This window comes from Bos javanicus, chromosome 19 (assembly GCF_032452875.1).
Source record: "Bos javanicus breed banteng chromosome 19, ARS-OSU_banteng_1.0, whole genome shotgun sequence".
NCBI lineage: Eukaryota > Metazoa > Chordata > Mammalia > Artiodactyla > Bovidae > Bos > Bos javanicus.
Window position 1 is genome coordinate 48,438,348 of NC_083886.1, and position 18,245 is coordinate 48,456,592.

Genomic DNA, 18,245 nt, shown 5'->3' on the forward strand with positions numbered 1-18,245 from the left:
TGGAATGGGTTTTATTATCCTTTCCTGGTACTTAACGTGTTTTAGGTAGAGAGAATTCTAAGCTATGATTTTTTTCATTTCTCCCTTTTTTACTGGTATGATATGGGATAATAGATGTAAGTATTTCTGCAACTATGGAAAGATAGGTGTGTGAACCCTGATGGGAGTATTTCTTGCTATTTTTATCTTCTTTTAGTCAGACCTCAGCGACTCTATTTTGTAGCTCTTCCTGGTTGATAGGATAGTTGTTTCTTCTTTCTCCTGCTATTTAGAATATATCTAAACAGTGACATCTAAAATTTTGAAGTATATGTGTGTGCTTCTAGAATGTGAAGAGGGTGAAGATGGAGGAGTAAGCTATCACTTCTTACATGCTCATTCTTGAGATATGAGGATGCGATCAGGGTAGGTAGAACATGAAATGATCACCCATGAAGTCAGCCCTTTGAGAACTGTGTTGAGTAGGATTTCACAAAGTATAGATTCCTTTCATATTCTCATTGTAATAGTCACAACAGCTTTTTTAGATAGATATCATTGCTTGCTGTGTTTTTAGGAAATTGAGGTTAAAGTTTCTTGCCCAAGGTCACATGGTCAGAATTGTGAACCCTAGTCCTCAGACTCCAGATCCTGGACTCTGTCCTCTAGGTTCTTCTCCTTGTATCAAAGTCCAAGAGTTATCAAAAATAACCAAATATGTTGGCTTATTAATATCCCCCTTAAAAAACTTTTAGACATATAATTTGGCTACCTCTTCCAATGGATTTTCATCTGAATAAGGTATATGACCAAACTCATCTCATAAGTAATGTAAAAATAGAGGTCATTTATTTTTCTCACCTTTTTTTAATAGACTTCCAGCTTTGAAGTCCTTTGTATACATCACATCTGATAAATCACAGTTTTCTCTTGTCAAAGAATTGCAAGATAATCTATCATTTGGTCATTTTAACTAAGTTAAAGTGAATATACTGTATAGTATTCTTTGGCATGTCTCTTTAAATATGATTTCAAATAATTTACTGAAATTTCTGTCATTATTTTCCAGGTTAACATTAGCAGAATACCATGAACAAGAAGAAATCTTCAAACTCAGATTAGGTCATCTTAAAAAGGTAAGTATAATGCGAAAATGTGTCTGAAGAAATGGAATTTTTAGTTTACATTTGGTGTTGAAGTTGTTTGGTCATTTGGGCAATAATAGCTTCACATACCTGTGGAAATCATTAATAGTTACTTTGGGTCACACCTGTATTCTAATGGAGTTCATGTCTTTCAACTTGCAAGTCAGCTCCAAGCCCCCAGTGAGAGTGCCTTTTCCACCAATGATATACTGATATTTCATTCTGTATGCCTCATAGGTCCCCACAAGTGATTATCTTTTTAGTAAAAAATAAATATGAAGTAAGAGCAGACAGTTCTGAAAGTGAAGTTACTGTGCTGTTGTAAATGCATAGCAGCTCTTGTCTGTCACCTAAGCTGGCTGAGAAGAGGAGGTGGCACACCAACCGTATTGTAACACAGAGGCACCCACGTGGAATTTGGTGTTGACAGTGTTCACAGAGGTGTCTTTGATATAGGTCACTCGTCTCTTAAATTCAGTAGTGTGTGCTTTTTGATGGGTGCTGCTTATCAGGAAGTTGATCAATACGTATTTAATAGATTGCTCTTAAGGTGTGCTTATCATCTCTCCCTGCCCTTCTCAGATCTTGTTAAATCAGTGGAATTTAAAAGCACTAAGTAGAATCACAGTTATAGAACAGAACCAGTTAGAGAAGCTGATTTTTAAAACCTGATTTAAAAACCTGATTTGTGTTTTTAAAAAAAAGAAAAAAAAGATTGCATGCCTGTATGTATACATACAAAATATTTCTGGAAACTTACACAAGGAACTTAACAGTGATTGTACCTGGGGAGTGGCCATGGAGAGGGTGGAAGCTTTTCACTTTTCCTGCTGTTCTTCTCTGTATGGTTTGAGTTTTATTTATTATTTTGCTGTGGGATCATATTTAAGATTAAAATTCCAGTTCTTAAAAAAAATCTTTTTCAGTGGAAAACATCTCAGCTTTTCTTAAGAGGGATGTCTGCTTTTGTTTTTGAAATGAGAGTCTAAAAAGGTAAAGTTTCCTGTGTTCTAAGCTGTTTCTTTCCTTTTCACTTTAGGAGGAAGCAGAGATCCAGGCAGAGCTGGAAAGGCTAGAAAGGGTTAGAAATCTACATATCAGGGAACTAAAAAGGATACATAATGAAGATAATTCACAGTAAGCAACTTGGGGGTATGTTGGGTTGGAGATTGCTGAATACTTTCTGACATGAATTGTCCAGAATGATATTTTTGCTTATTGTAAATTTGGTAAACCATTCCATGGTGTATTTAACTCTGTTGTAGGTGTAATAATACGTTTTATGAACAAAATTATGATTTTCATTGGTTTAAATACATATAAATATATTAGGGTTATATATTAACTATATGTTTATACAAACAGCACTTTTACGCACATAGAGCTCATTAAGGCAATGTAACTTTGCAGTCGCCAATGGTTTAGGTACACTGTGTGCTCAGATTTACCCTCCTAGCCTTACTGAAGCGGAAGCATTAGGGTGGCGGTGGGGTGGTGTGGAAAGACGGTTGGGTTGAAAATGACACTCAGTTTCTGAATGACCTTTACAGGTCTTTGAAGTGTTGAGATTTTTAAGAAAGACTCAAGTTCAGTACATTAATTGTAGATAAATGCTCATCTTTGTAAGTCATTTAAGGAATTAAAACTGTGAAAAGTAGATTGTAAGTGGCAAGTGGCTTCTAACGATAATCCTTTTATTCCCCCCACATTTTTCTAATTCTGAAACATGGAGGTTTTGGCATAGCTACAGCTTGTATATTTTTGTTTGGCCAGAGTGAGCCATGGACTTTGCTTTCTATAAGTGGCAGCAACAGTAGCTACCGTTACTGTGCACTCTCTGTGTCAGGCAGAGTGCTAAGTGCCCCTGTGTTCTGTCGTTTAGTTGTCACAGTAGCCCATTGCAGTAGGTCATCTTCAATACATAGATCTGGAAAGTGGCTTAGAGAAATTAAGTTAACTTGTCTAGCGACTAGTGTGGCCAAACAAAGAGTTGAGATGTGGCTCTGACTCCACAGTGAAATCCTATGCAGTGATGTCACCTCTCTCCACAGGTGTGCCACTGTCTCAAAATCAAAATACTTTCAGGATTATTAGTAGGGCTGATGAGGAACTAGGTAGAAACACCTAAAAGTTATTTTTGCCGGAATCTCTCATTTCTTTATCTTATTGCTAGAAAATGATACAAGATGGAATCCTATATGGGGAAAACAGTTACATCATGAAGATGTAAAGAGAGAAAATGAATGCACGTAGAGCATGTGACTCACTTTATAATGAGACCTGATTTTAAGGCCATGGAAACTATCTTGGGTTTTTATTGTATGTTTTTGGATGGAGGGGACGTGTGGTTCTTGAGGGGTTTGCCGGACCCTGGTAGCAGTTTGGAAATCCCTGGTCCAGTGTACAGCCCTGCACCCCCCTCCTTTATGGCAGGGCAGAAAGAGAGGGAAGTCAACAGGGGTCACTAGTCTAATTGTGGCTGTGCTGCAGCTGGCACCTGGGTCTCACGACTCCACAGCTAATGTTGTTCATCATAGTTAACGCCTTCTCTTTGAACCATAGAGTTTTTCCTGTGCTCAGAATTAGCTATATTGCGGTGATTGCCAAACTGTTGGCAGCATCTGTAATTGTCTGTATAACACGTCAGACATTCTGGAAATTTCACAAACAAGGAAAATTGTGTAGTACTTGACCTCAAAATGTTGTTGTTTTATATTCTGTTTCCACAGATTTAAAGATCATCCAACGCTAAATGACAGATATTTGTTGTTACATCTTTTGGGTAGAGGAGGTTTCAGTGAAGTTTACAAGGTAAGTATGAGGAACTGGGTATAGAGACTGAGAGTTAAGTTATTGGTTATTACAAACTTAGAAAACATTTAAAATAGTGATAGAATTGTGACTGATATCTACTGGCCAAAATTCCAAACTGTTAAGAACCTGTGTATCAAAATGATCCCTTGGAGAAGGAGACGGCAACCCACTCCAGTATTCTTGCTTGGGAGATCCCATGGACAGGTGGGCTATGGTCCATGCGGTCGCAAAAGAGTCAGACACAACTTAGAGTCTAAACAACAACTATCTTTGGGAGAACTGCTTCTAGTAAACTTGTGACTAAGCAGGAGTCAATATTTTACCCTGTTTATCAAGTTTGAAGAGTAATTACAGATTAAAAAAAAAAACAAACAGAAAATAGCACCATTTCTGGGTAATGGAATAGTGGTGATTTTTACTCTGGTTTTGTACTTTCTGCCTCATCTGTATTTGTTAGAGATGAATGCTACTTTTATTCTAATAAAATTTATATATATATATATGTATATATATAATGTTTAAAATAGATGTACTAAAAAATTAATTCTTTGAAAACCTGGTTTTTGCTTTTAAAGTGTTGGCATCTTCCATGTCAGAGTGTTTAGTAACACTGGTTTTGCTGAAGGATTGTCCTGGCTTAGAGTGCTTCAGTTGGCCCAGCAAAGTCCAGGCTACTGTGGCCTCCAGTTGATTTTCCGTGAATGAGAAATTCTGCCTGTTTTAAATACACCAACCACAACCTCCTTAAATTTCTCTGTTTCTGGCACCTGGCATTTAAATGCCCAGTTAGTTTATTAATTTGTCTTTACTGTATGACCCTAGTAATTCCCTCTTTTCTAAGTTGTAGCCTATACTGTTAATGATTTATGTTATGCCCATATGAATTTTTATATAGAAAATCTTTTGAGTGAAATACTTATTTCAGATAAAAACATTAGTTTTTCTTTTTTCTCTTTTTTAATGTTAATTTTTTTATTGTGGTGATGTATACATGATACTTACCATTTTAACCATTTTTAAGTATACAGTGGCATTACATGTACAGTGTCATGAAAGTATCATCACTTCCCATTTCCAGAATTATGATAATATTTCTAGTGTACTGCTGGGTTTCATTTTCTAGTATTTTGCTCATATTTTTAATCTATGATCATAAGTGGTATTGGCTTACAGTGTTTTTTTATGTGCAGGCAGCATTGTCTAGCTTTGATGTCATAGTTATTCCAGGAGTTGTGAAACTTCTTTTTTCCCATGTTCTGGAGTGTTTTGCATTACATGTTGGCTACGTGGAAGTTGTTAGTGCTAAATCATAAAATCAGCTGGGTAGTTGTCATTTTAGAGGAAAATAGCCTTTTCAGTTTCTTTTACAAATATTGACCCATTCAGACTTTCTTCCTTTTCTTAAGTTAGTTTTGATAATTCATTTTTCCTGGAAAATCATCCTATTTCATCGTGATTTCCATACTTTATAAGTTATTTCTCTTATGAAATGTTTATTTTTGTATCTTTTGACTAATAGGCCAGAGGTTAGTTAGTGTTTCTTTTTTCCTCTGGAGATTAACTTTCTATTTTTGTTGATCAGATCTACTATTTGATTTGTTCTGTTTTCATTGACTTTTGCTTTCAAATCTTCCTTCTGTTTAGTTTTCATTCTTGGGTCATATACTTAGTTTATTATTTATTTGGGGTAATTTTAAAAATTGTGATAAAAAACAAATAGCATAAAATGACTAACTTAACCTTTTTTAAGTGTTCAGTTGTTGCTGTTCAGTCGTGCAGTCATGTCCAGCTCTTTGTGACCCCATGGATTGCAGCATGCCAGGCTTCGTTTTCCTTCACTATCTCTGGGAATTTGTTCAAACTCATGTCCATTGAGTTGATGATGCCATCCAACCATCTCATCCTTTGTTGTCCTCTTCTCCTCCTGCCTTCAGTCTTTTCCAGCATCAGGGCCTTTTCCAATGAGTCAGCTCTTTGCATCAGGTGGCCAAAGTATTAGAGCTTCAGCATCAGTCCTTCCAGTGAATATTCAGGGTTGATTTCCTTTAGGATTGACTAGTTTGGATTCCTTGCTGTCCATGGGGCTCTCAAGAGTCTTCTCAGTTCAGTAGTGTTACATATATTCATGTTGTTCTGAAACAGATCTTCAGAACTTTTTCATCTTGCAGAACAGGAGCTCTACTCACTAATCAGCAGCTGTCCTTTTCCTTCTTTCTCCAGCTGCCGGTAACCATAATTCTACTTTATATTTTTATTAATTTGATTATTTTTTGGTAGCTCATGTGAGGAATCACAGTGTTTGTCTTTTTGTGACTGGCTTATTTCATTTACCATAATGTTCTCAAAGTTTATCCATGTTGGAGCATGTGACAAGATTTTCTTCTTTTTAAACTTGGATAACCCTGAGCTTGTTTATATATACTTCATTTTCTTTATCCATTCATCATCTGTCAGGTGACATTTGTGTTGCTTCCTTCTCTTATCTGTTGTGAATAGTGCTGCTTTGAGTACGCACGTGCAAATACCTCTTTGCGATCTTGCTTTCAGTTCTTCTGGCTGTATACCCAGAAGTGGGACTATTTCTTTTTTAAAATCATCAAAATTGGTTTTTGGTGCTTCACTTGTTAGTGATTTCTTCATATTTTTTCCTGTTCTTCAAACATTTTAACACTTCTGAAGTCTAAATGCTTCTTATAACAATATGTACATCAATGTATTCTTTTGCTGTCTTCCATGTAGCCCTTCTTCGATCATTGGTGAATCACAGTGTCTTGAACTCAGAAATAGGTTTTGATAATAGGAAAAAATGACACTTGTAGTTCATTGGTGCTCTTACAAATTAGGTGATGTTTAATCTGGCTTTTAATGGCTTGAAATGGTTCCCTCCTATAAAACCATGATGGATACATGCATACAGGTGGACTTTAGACTCTGTAAGAAAAAGAGTTCAAAAGTTTCCATTTCTGTGAAATAAGATACTCTGTTTGAATTGAATGGTTTTTGTATTTTAAAAATACTGGTTTAAATTTGGTATGTGTTAGAAGTTTCTTTTATAAGCAGGCCTCTCTTGTATCCTGTGCTTTCCTAGAGGTAGCTTGTCTTTTAAAAGATCTGTAGAGTAATCACCACTCTTCATGGACTGTATATCCTCTGCCTGTTGTCTTCATCTATTCATATGTTTGTGGAAACTGGCAGATAGGTGGTAATAGCATTGGAACTGAAGCAGTAAGTTTTTAGTTTGGACATTAAAGCCAAATTCATTCTAAAAAAGTTCCTCAAAAAATTGTATTGGGGAAATCTGTTGTAAAATGCTACTTACTTTTTCAAATTGTGATGTACGCCAGGCGTCCTTGAAAATCTGTTATCTTTTTTTAACCCCATAATCTAGCACCACTGAGCTGATCTGGAGCTTGTGCCAACAGTGGTGGCCTTTGGGGAAAGCATGTCCCTTTTTTTGGACAGTGCTGCATAAGCGACTAGCTTCTGACATTGTTGAGGTCCAAAATTACTTTTTATTTATCCAGTATGTAGGGGTGCAATTAAACAAACTTAGCAAAGAGGTGTGTCCTGTTTCTTAAGAAAGCAGATAGTCTATGACCCTAGCATTTCAAAAGTGGCAGGACCTCTGAACCTACAACTGCTCTAAAAATAAAGCCTATTAAAAAATATTTACAAAAAAAAAAAAAAAAAAAAAAACGTGGCAGGAATTACTGTTGAAGAATGTCAAGTCCCAGAACCAGCTAAGGGACAAGAGCCAAGAGGTGAGAAAGGTCCCAAATAGGGTAGATGATATCCAGAAAGAGAGTTGTTTAGAAGTGACTGTTAAGGCATGGACTGTCTTTCTGTTTATTGTATATGCTAGGTTTTATTTTCTAAACCCCTTGGTGCCAGTGTGTCTGGAGACTTCTCGATTGTCTCATCACAAGTTTCAAGAAAGATGATTACAACTCTGAAGGAAGTGTGCTCTCCACTGCCCTTGTTATTTAATAACGCATTTTGGACTTTTGAAAATGTTGGTCTGTTAAACAGAAGCTTCTGGTCAGTAGCCTGTAATTTTTGTTAGCATTATCCACAGTATAATTTATTCCTTTTCTTTATAGGCATTTGATCTAACAGAACAAAGATACGTAGCTGTGAAAATTCACCAGTTAAATAAAAACTGGAGAGATGAGAAAAAGGAGAATTACCACAAGTAAGTAATACTAGAGTATCTGATTTTTCAAAATTTAGTATTAATAGCTGTAGTTTGAGCACTGTGTTAAGAGCTTTACATGCATTGCTGTTGTTTCATTTAATCCTCATAACTGTCCTTGGAGAGTAAATAAATCTTCCATCTTACTGATAAGGAAATTGATACTTACAGAATTGAGTAACAGCTAAAAAATGGCTGAGCCTGTATTTAAATCCAGACTTCCCTTAATCCAGGCCCATGTGTTTAACCCTCCCCTTCCATTGTGCCTCTAAAAGTAGCTATAATAAATAAGTAAAGCCTCATAAATCATTGTTGCTTGTCTGTAGAAAATGTGAGAGCGTTCTTTAGTGGCCTGGGGACCCCGGGGAGCATGGGGCGGGGCTTCTGCTGCTGCCTCAGTCTCATCATGGAGGAGACCATGCGGCGCTGGCGCCCTCAGTGTGGGCCTCAGTGCTGGACCCGCCTCCCCTGTCACAGGCTTCCCGTCTCAGAGCTCTTGTCCTCAGTGTCCCACTTGCTGTGCTTGCCCCTTTCTAGATGCCATTGTGGCAGCCCTCATCTGTACTGGGGGTGCAGGATGGGAGGGTGACTCTTTAGAATTTACACGTGCAGGTAGGAATGTTTTTCTTCCACTAACATCAGCCCTTGCCTGTCTCTGCCCTGAGCTTCAGAACATTGAAGTTATAGCTCACTTGCTTTGGAGGCCACTCAGACTTTTCTGTTAGAATCTCCCCTGGCCGTAATATTGTTTCCTTTTTGTAGTAACAAGTACTGTGTTAGACATATCCTACCCCTGAAAGAAGAGACAGCCCCTTTTGCTAGAAAGCAGTCTACCTCCATTCTATAAAAGCACTTTTGCTTTCTCTTATAAATAGTACTCTGGAAGGAAAAAGGCAGAAGAGTGGACTTTGAAGAGCCTTTTAGGTGGCTTCTAAATCTTAGTAGAAAAATAAAACATTTCTACATCATTAACCCATTCTTGAGGCTTGGAGCAAGGCAACTCCTGCCTTATGGCTACTGTTCATGAGGGACCCAGGAACTCTTGCTGCTCTGTGCAGGCTGGCAGAGGTGCTCAGTGCTGGAGGAGAGAAGGTTCCTGTGGCGTTAGGAGAGAGAGCGCTTAGCAGAGGTGGGAAAAAGGATGCTGTGTGCTCTGTGCATGGCACTCTGCCTGTGTCCGTGTGTGACAGGCGGCTGCAGTCCAGATGCTTTTGAGGAGCAGTTACATTACTACAGGTACATTCCAGGCACTCGACAGGCAGGGACAAATGGCACGCGGCCGCAGTTGCCAGGGAGCACTGAGAGGACAGCCACATGTTCTGACCAGTTAGGAAGATGGTGAGAAATGTCCTCATCATACTGAGACTCAAAGAGTACCTTAGGGTATAGGAACAGTACCTGCATCTCTTTCACAGTGTCCTTCGGCTATCCTCGGAGCCTGTTCTGCAGCTTGTGTGCTCTGCCAACTCTAAACCAGCTGACTCTACAAGGGATGGACCTTGGTGAACCTTGAGGAGATAGTTCCTCTGCAGAGATTTATACAGACTTTGCCTCGTCTCCATGTCCAGCTTTCAGGCTGAGTTTAAAGAGAACTCAGGGGTCGAAGACTGTGGTGACTGCCCATGGGGGTTGTGCTCACTGTAGCCTTTTGAAGCAGTGAGGGATGGACACCAGGACCTCCTTGACACACTTGGCAAGCTGTTTGAGTCCTGGTGCGTGTGGATGGGGTCTCCTTTCCCATTTGTCTGCCAGATGGAGTCACAGAGCAGCTGAAGGGGGTAGTTTCGTGTCTGAGTTCTTAGAGGTTCAGCTCCAGCTCCCAGCGCTGCCTTCCTATTCTTTGCTTCCTCACCAAGGCAGGAATCACGACTCCTGAGCATCTTCTGTGGAGCCATCTGGGCAGGAGCCATTTCCCAGTTGATAGACACACTGGTGGAGGGGCGGGTGGTGCAAAATTTTTGTGACCTCCATTCATCCTTGTGGGAAAATTCTTACAGCATTTCCACCTTTCTTAGAAAGATTTTGCTTGCTAAGTGATAATAAATCATAACAGAGGAATTTTAGGCTATAAATAATAGTGAATTAGCAATATGGCATTAACCCCCTTGAACTGAGATTAGGGAGACATGTCAGGGGCTGAACAGATTTTAGAGAGTGCTTCAAAAAGTCAGTGTGAAGCTGAAGAGGAGTAATTTCAGTGTTGTGGTCACATTATAAAATATGAAAATACTGCTGTTACCTGCATATAGTAAGATCTTCTGCTTGCTTTTTCCTTCATGGGGATGACTTTCCACCCCCATCTGGAATCAGAACATGTATTTGGGTGAAAAAGAGAAAAATTCAAAGAAAATAAAAGGCTGTTGTATTGTTTTATTTAGAGTTCTATTTTGCACCCCCTTTCCTCTCCTTTCTCTGAAAGTAATAGAAGTAAACTGGTTGTTTTGCTTTTGCATTATTAAGCATTAATAGGCATTACTTGATTTCTTTAACCTCCCAAAATAGATATTAAGAAATTTATGGTAGGAAAAATTTCATATAAAGCTATCCACAGAAATAACTGTATCTGTACTCTTGTATGATACTCTTTTCTAATTTTCTAGGATATAATTACTGAAAGTCTAAATATATATCTCCTTAGAGTAGAAGACTAAATGGATCAGTTTCTTGTTTCCTTATTTATAGTGCATTAGTCCCTTCGACGTTTAGTTGAAATTTGAACATATGAAGGATGTAAGAATATAAGGAGAACCTCTGCTCTGCCTGGTGAACTGTAGCAAATGGCCTTAGAGCCCGGTGTGATGTTGGGGGGGGTCCTTTCATGACACACAGAAAGTTTCCTTAGTTGGCAAGGACTTGTGACAGTTTCTTTAATTTATAATTTTTTCTTCCTTTATTTTCCTCAGTTTTTTAATACCTCCATGGAGAAATTGGTTTCTACTCTGAAATGCACAAAATCAAAAAGTTAAAAGGGCAGAGAACGGTAGATTTCTAGTGTGTGAGAATGAGAAATGACTTAACAGTAATCTGTTTAGACCATAGGTTTCTGAACTTGTTTTTTTAGAAACAGTACTACCTTTATTTTACCGAATGAAATGAGGTATTACATTTTTTTTTGTCCATGCTATGAGGCATGTGGAATCTTAGTTCCTCACCAGGGATCAAACCTGCTTACCCTGCATTGGAAGCGTGGTGCTGCTCCGACTCAGTGCTGACAAGTTTTTCTTTTCAGAAAGACATAAAGATACTGATGAGGACTTCCCTGGTGGTCCAATGGTTAAGGATCTGCCTGCCAATGCAGGGGGCATGGGTTTGATCCCTGGTCCCAGAAGATTCCACATGCTGCTGGGCAGCTAATAAGCCTGTGCATCAAAACTACTAAACCCACGTTCTAGAGTCCATGCTCTGCAACCAGAGAAGCCCCAAAACTAGAGAGTAGCCCCTACTCAGCACAGCTAGACAAAGCCTGTGCACAGCAACAAAGACTCAGAGCAGCCAAAAAGTCTTTTAAAATTAAAGAAAAAGTGCTGATGAAATGAAGCGTATGAAGAAGCAAAACTGCCCAAAATGGCCACTTAAAAAATAAACCTAATCAAACAAGGTTTTCTTTGGGGAAGAACATTCATTCACATTTAGATTCCTATTCTTCCCCTCCCTCTTCCCCTAGTTGTTCCTCAGTTTTCTTCGATTGAGTACTTTCTGTGTATTTTTGACATGCTGGAATACATTTCAGAAAACATCACTGTTTTCCTTTTTTGACTCTTAAAACAAAATGCCCCAAACTAAATGGTGCTAGGTTACTTAAAATATAATATCCTAAAATATATATATATAATAATATACTATTACTCTTTTTAAGTAAGAACTAAGTTTTATTCTTTAAAATTCAGTATATGAATATGTCAGATTACATAGTACATTTTTCTTCCTTATCTTACTAAAGAAAAAAGACATGTATGAAAAAACATCTTTTATTCTAAGAAAACTAAGGTTCCCATAGTTTCAAACTTTTTATCAAATTAGCATTTTCTTAGAAAGTAATGCTGATAGTCCTTTAAATTCTTTTTTGTAAAGAGTAGGATTGAAGAACAAATCCAATGCATTGTAATTGCCTTATCTTACCAGCAGCCCTTTTACTCAGTGAGTTTACGTACCAAATTGATCCCTGTGATGGAACCCCAGGGTATGAACATTTGTAGATGGAAAGTATCAGCTTCAGAGAAAAGAAAAAAGTGCTGTCTTTATCATTTTTAAACGTCTGCTGTTTGGGTATCAATATAAAAGAGGTAAGGTTATCACAGAATGAACTTGCAAAGGATAAAAGTTGGTGCCTACTGTTTTCCCAACAGCTTGGCAGAGACCTGTGGAGAAAACGGGGTGAAAAAGACTAGAGGACCAGATGGCCTTGAATGGAGTGGATGTGCGGGAGCAATGGGGGTGTGAGAATGAATTGGGAGGGTCCTGGAAGAGTTCTGAAAGACAGGACAGGGTACAAAATGTTAAATGTTTCCCTTTAAACAGAATACAGAATGTCTCCCTTTGGTTCACAGGCATGCATGTAGGGAATACCGGATTCACAAAGAACTGGATCATCCCAGAATAGTTAAGCTGTATGATTACTTTTCACTGGACACTGACTCGTAAGTACTATGCCGTTTCTAGCGTAGCAGAAAATATTATTTTCTTGCAGTGTGTTGATGACTCATGGAATGGAATTTAAAGCTGGGTCCAGAAAATACTGTCTGAGGGGGCCAAATGTATTTATGGGCAAATGATTGTATTTGAATTCACATTGGGGCCAGCAAGATGTACATTTCTTGGCCACAGGATGGGTGCAGTTGTGTGCTGGTCAGTGTTTCACAACCAGCATGGAGGGGAGAGGCATAGGGCTGATGGGTACTGTTTGCCAGTTTCTGTGAAATAAGACTCTGAACATGTCCAGTTTTTTTAAAAAGGGGGGGCAGCTTTATTGAGATAGGTTTATATACCATATGGTTCACTCATTTAAAAGTACACAGTATTCATAGGTATATTGCGGCCATGACTGTAGTCAGTTTTAGAACATTTTCTCCACTCAGAAAGAAATCCTGTACCTTATTCTATCATCCCCCTTTTCCTCCACTCCACTCCTGCTGTAAGCAACCGCCTATCTGCTTTTTGTGTCTATAGATCAGCTCTTCAGGGACTTTCATAAGATGGATCATGTAGTGTGTGAACTTTTGTGGCTGGCCTCTTGCACTTAGCATGGTGTTCTTTTAAGGTTCTTCTTGTGTCATTTATCAGTACTTCATTCTGTTTTATGACTAAATATATTCTACTGTATGGAAATACTACCTTTTGTTTATCCATTTATCCTACCAGTGGCTTAAAAACTAGCTCACAAGATTTCTGAGAATTTAACTCTCAGCTCTTAGAAACTGGTACAAACTGGTGCTGGCATACCACAGACAAGCAACAGTCAAGTGAGGCTGATGAACACTGATGGGCCTTTTGAAGTTCTAGCAGTATGATTTCATCATAGAATTAGAATGAAATGTGGCAGAGTCTAATGCTACATCTGAAAATATAGGTTGGTTCAGAGGCTTATAGAGATTTCAGTCCAGCCTTCTCACTTTGTAGGTGGAGAGTTGAGGACCAGAGAAGTTCATGACTTGTCTGAGATCTTTAATAATCATAGGCATTGTTGTATTTCATTACTTGTATAGGTAAGCTCTCCATCTCTTGGTTTATCCGGAGTTTAGAAATAGTTCAGCATTTGGAAACATCTCTGTTGGAGTCTGAACTGAATCAGGAAAGCATGCTTAGGCCTGGCCCGCAGGGGTTTCCTTCCGCCTCCCAGGGTGTTCGGCCTCTTCCAGATGGCGGCTGTCTCAGAGCTTGCTGTGCGAGAGAGCCCATCCAGATTTAGAAATGGCCCCAAAGGGAGACCATAATTCCCTTTGGAAGCATCCACTCAGGGATTTCCCCTTTCCAGTCAAGTGCAGTCAGCACAGTGCTGTGTGTGGTGTGGAGTGGGGTTCAGAAAAACAGCGAGTTAAAAAGCAGATTTCCACAGGGTAGCTTTATTGTTTTGCTTTCAACAAGTTCCTTGAATACTAGGAAGGACACTCATACCCCCCAAATATAAGCAACAAAAATCATTTCAAAAATAAATACAATGACTTGGATTATCTGCTGTTGTGAATTGTATACACACTTTTAACTAATCTGAGAAATTGAGTTGATTTTACACTACTCTTGGGTTGTTTACTTTGTTCTTCCTGTTGTGTGTATGGTGAATTTTTCCCCAAAATAAGTCAAATCATTGTTTTAGAAAGTTTTCTGAGAGTTGAGTATTAAAAATGAGATTTTATTTTCAGCTTGCATTGGGTCCAAAATAAATTCACTAAGCCTGAGACTCTATGCCTCAGATTTCAGCACATCAGATCAGAGAAATTGATACATTTTAGGCCTATTTTCTCAAATAGAATGCTAGCATGTTGGGACATGCTATGTTTTGTAAGAAGCATGAGCTGTTGGTCAGTTTGGGGGGGTCCCTTGGGACTGTGTATGTCCACATTTTGTTGTTTTGCTTCTTGAAGGTCTTCAGTATTCCATAGGCCCTGAGTGTGAGTCCTGCGTGTGTTCCATCTTAGATGTGTTGGCCCTTGTAGGCTGTGTTCACCAGGCTCCTTTGTCAGTTGCTGTTCAGTGGGATTCATTCAGTGGGGAGACAGAGGTGGTGGTGGGTGGAGACTCCTCCCCCCATGGTTCCAGGTTCCCTTGGTGACCCTGGTTCTGACTGTGCCATCTCCACCCTCTGGCCTTAAGGTGCTAATGACTTCCTGCTCTAGATGATTTCTAGGGTGCTCACTGGCCACTTTGTCTTCTTAGCTCTTCTATCATCTGTGTGATTAGTTCTCTGAATTAAAGCCTCTCTGTTCTAAATACTTCAGTAATTTTTATTTGCCAGCAAGACCCTGAGTGATTTAGCCACATTGTTACAGCTTCAGTTCAATTCAGTCGCTGGCTCAGTTGTGCCTGACTGCAACCCTGGTGAATCGCAGCACACCAGGCCTCCCTGTCCATCACCAACTCCCGGAGTTCACTCAAACTCATGTCCATCGAGTTGGTGATGCCATCCAGCCATCTCATCCTCTGTCGTCCCCTTCTCCACCTGCCCCCAATCCCTCCCAGCATCAAGGTCTTTACCAATGAGTCAACTCTTCACATGAAGTGGCCAAAGTATTGGAGTTTCAGCTTCAGCATCAGTCCTTCCAATGGACACCCAGGACCAATCTCCTTTAGGATGGACTGGTTGGATCTCCTTGAAGTCCAAGGAACTCTCAAGAGTCTTCTCCAACACCACAGTTCAAAAGTATCAATTCTTTGGCACTCAGCTTTCATCACAGTCCAACTCTCACATCCATACATGACCACTGGAAAAACCATAGCCTTGACTAGATGGACCTTTGTTGGCAAAGTAATATCTCTGCTTTTAAAATAGTTTAAAAGGTATTCATCTCTCAGGAAGCCTTACTTCAGTTTATGACTGCCTTGGAAGACAGACACATGACCCTACATATCCTGAATGCTGTGTAGTTTTAGATCTGTGTGACATACTGGTATAAGTGAAAGAAAAAACTCATACTATATAATGATACATTTGTTAGAACTACAGATACTGTCCTTTAAAAAGCTCTTTTATCCCTTGTGTATTTAACAAAGAAAAATCATAGTACGTGCAGTCTGCTAGGAGCAGTAGTGTGTAGTCAGCCATGGGGACCTGGCAGACCCCAGATTCTTCCTTACTGTCAGCACCCAGGGTCATATAAAATGTCTGCAGTGAGGATTGTGTATTTGATCATGATGTACTTGTTTAGAAATGGAGCATCCTGTGGATAGTAGAGTAAGTGTCTAGCTTACATACATGACAGTTCCTGTCAGTATTCCTAAAGTCTGATTCAAGAAGCGGTGTGCCCTGGGTGAACTTTAGCAGAGCAGGTTCCAACGTGAAGGGTGCAGACACTCTTCACTAAGAGAGTTGTCAGTTTACTTCCTGTAAACTGCTACTACTGAATAAAGAATAGAAGAGTATTTTAAAGAGCAAAGAAGGAAGTGAGAAGCTATCTATCTACCTTAGCAGTCCCCAACCTTTTTGGCACCAGGGACCGATCATATATGTGGAAGACAGTTTTTCCACAGACGGGGCAGGGGGTCAGGGGTGACTTTGGGATGATTCAAGCTCACTACATTTATTATGCACTTTATTTCTATTGTTATCACAGCAGCTCCACCTCAGATCATCAGCATTAGATCCCAGAGGTTGGGGACCCCTGAAGTACCTGATGGTTTCACTGGGGCTTGTTTAGTTAGACTTAATTTGCTTGCTTTTATCCCATGATCAAGTGTTGGTTTATTTGTCTTTAGGTTTTGTACAGTACTAGAATACTGTGAGGGAAATGATCTGGACTTCTACCTGAAACAGCACAAATTAATGTCGGAGAAAGAAGCCCGATCCATTATCATGCAGATTGTGAATGCTTTAAAGTACTTAAATGAAATAAAACCTCCTATCATACACTATGACCTCAAACCAGGTATGTCTAATTTTTAGGAGACAGTATTGGTGGTATTTCTTTGATCTTATAAGTAACTTTCAATTTTATAAAGTTACGGGGTTTGGTGGGGGCCAAAAAGGCCCAATAAAATCTGACTCCAAATTGTCTGGGTAGGTGTGGGAATAAGAGAGTCCTGGCCACACAGCATGGGGTTTAGGAGGTTGGGTCGTATTCAGCGCTCTGCAGAAACAATGCCCTTGTCCTTAGAGCCAGGGCAGTTCATGATGTCAGTCCAATTAAGAAAGAACTGCTCTGGCAAGCTTGGTTTTGTTTTTTCCCATTACTCACCCTATACAGCAATCCTTCTACCCCAAGTCTCTTTGATAAGTGCCCTCACATTAGCAAATTCTTTTCCATATATGCCCCCCATTTCATTAAATTCTGAGCAGAGTTTTCCATCTTTTTGTATGGTTACTATCTAACTTTGATAGTTGTTGGCAGGGGAGAGAGCAATTTGACTTCTGTCTGTTGTCATCCTCAGCTGTTGCTTAGAAGTCTGCCTGTGTGCTCTTTAGACGGCTCTATCCAGCTGAGCTTAGGTGTTGGGAAGAGTCCCCTTTACCTCCTGGTGGGGACAGTTAACTTTGCCATCCTCTTCTGATAGCTACATATTAAATCTCACTATTCTTTAATGACTAAAGTGAAAGTTGCTCAGTTGTGTCTGACTCTTTGCGACCCCATGGACCATACAGTCCATGGAATTCTTCAGGAGTGGGTAGCCTTTCCCTTCTCCAGGGCATCTTCCCAACTCAGGAATCGAACGCAGGTCTCCCTTATTGCAGGCAGATTCTTTACCAGCTAAGTCACAAGGGAAGCCCCTTTAATGACTAAATAAATAACTAAAAAATTCATTACAAGGAAGTGATTTTTTAAAAGATGGCTACTGTGTGATTGGGTTTTCTATTACTGAATCCGTTACATTTTCCGGCCCGGGAGCTGTAGGTGGCGCTGTGGTACTAACTTAGATTCCCCTGTATGTTTCCTTTGATTCCACACCACCCTCCCCAAACTACTGGTCCAAACAGGGTGGTTTAGAGATCCGTACTGAAAGCTCAGATGAAAGTTTCCCACTATTTTTGACCAACCATACAAATGATATTTTACTTTGGCTAGTTAATTATTTTTTTCCACTGCTCATAGTGCTGGTTTTGGCACATTAAGCAGGTGATTCTTGGAAAAGAGAAATTTGCAGCCAGACACTTACGACTCTCCTCTAGCATCCAGAATCCAGATTGTTTTATTCCAGAGATTTAAATGTTTGCTATTATGTGTAAGAGTTGGAGTCCAGTTGTCCTCTTCTTGTCTGTTATTACTACCTTGGCTTTTCCTAGTAAGTTCTCTTTTATTCATGAAGATTTTTATCTTTTTAGGTAATATTCTTTTAGTAAATGGTACAGCGTGTGGAGAGATAAAAATCACAGATTTTGGTCTTTCCAAGATAATGGATGATGATAGCTACAATTCAGTGGATGGCATGGAGCTAACATCACAAGGTGCTGGTACTTACTGGTAGGTATC

General features: G+C 39.4%; 1 protein-coding gene across 8 annotated transcripts in view; it reads left to right on the forward strand.

Moving 5' to 3' along the window:
* Nucleotides 1-18,245, forward strand: part of TLK2 (tousled like kinase 2) — a 124,325-nt gene that overhangs the window by 95,671 nt on the left and 10,409 nt on the right. For all 8 annotated transcript variants that reach the window (XM_061392269.1, XM_061392268.1, XM_061392272.1 and 5 more), the window contains 7 exons: nt 1,049-1,115; nt 2,164-2,261; nt 3,854-3,935; nt 8,039-8,130; nt 12,678-12,767; nt 16,537-16,706; nt 18,098-18,236. In XM_061392269.1, the coding sequence (XP_061248253.1) occupies nt 1,049-1,115; nt 2,164-2,261; nt 3,854-3,935; nt 8,039-8,130; nt 12,678-12,767; nt 16,537-16,706; nt 18,098-18,236 (738 nt within the window). The remainder of the gene's footprint in view (nt 1-1,048; nt 1,116-2,163; nt 2,262-3,853; nt 3,936-8,038; nt 8,131-12,677; nt 12,768-16,536; nt 16,707-18,097; nt 18,237-18,245) is intronic.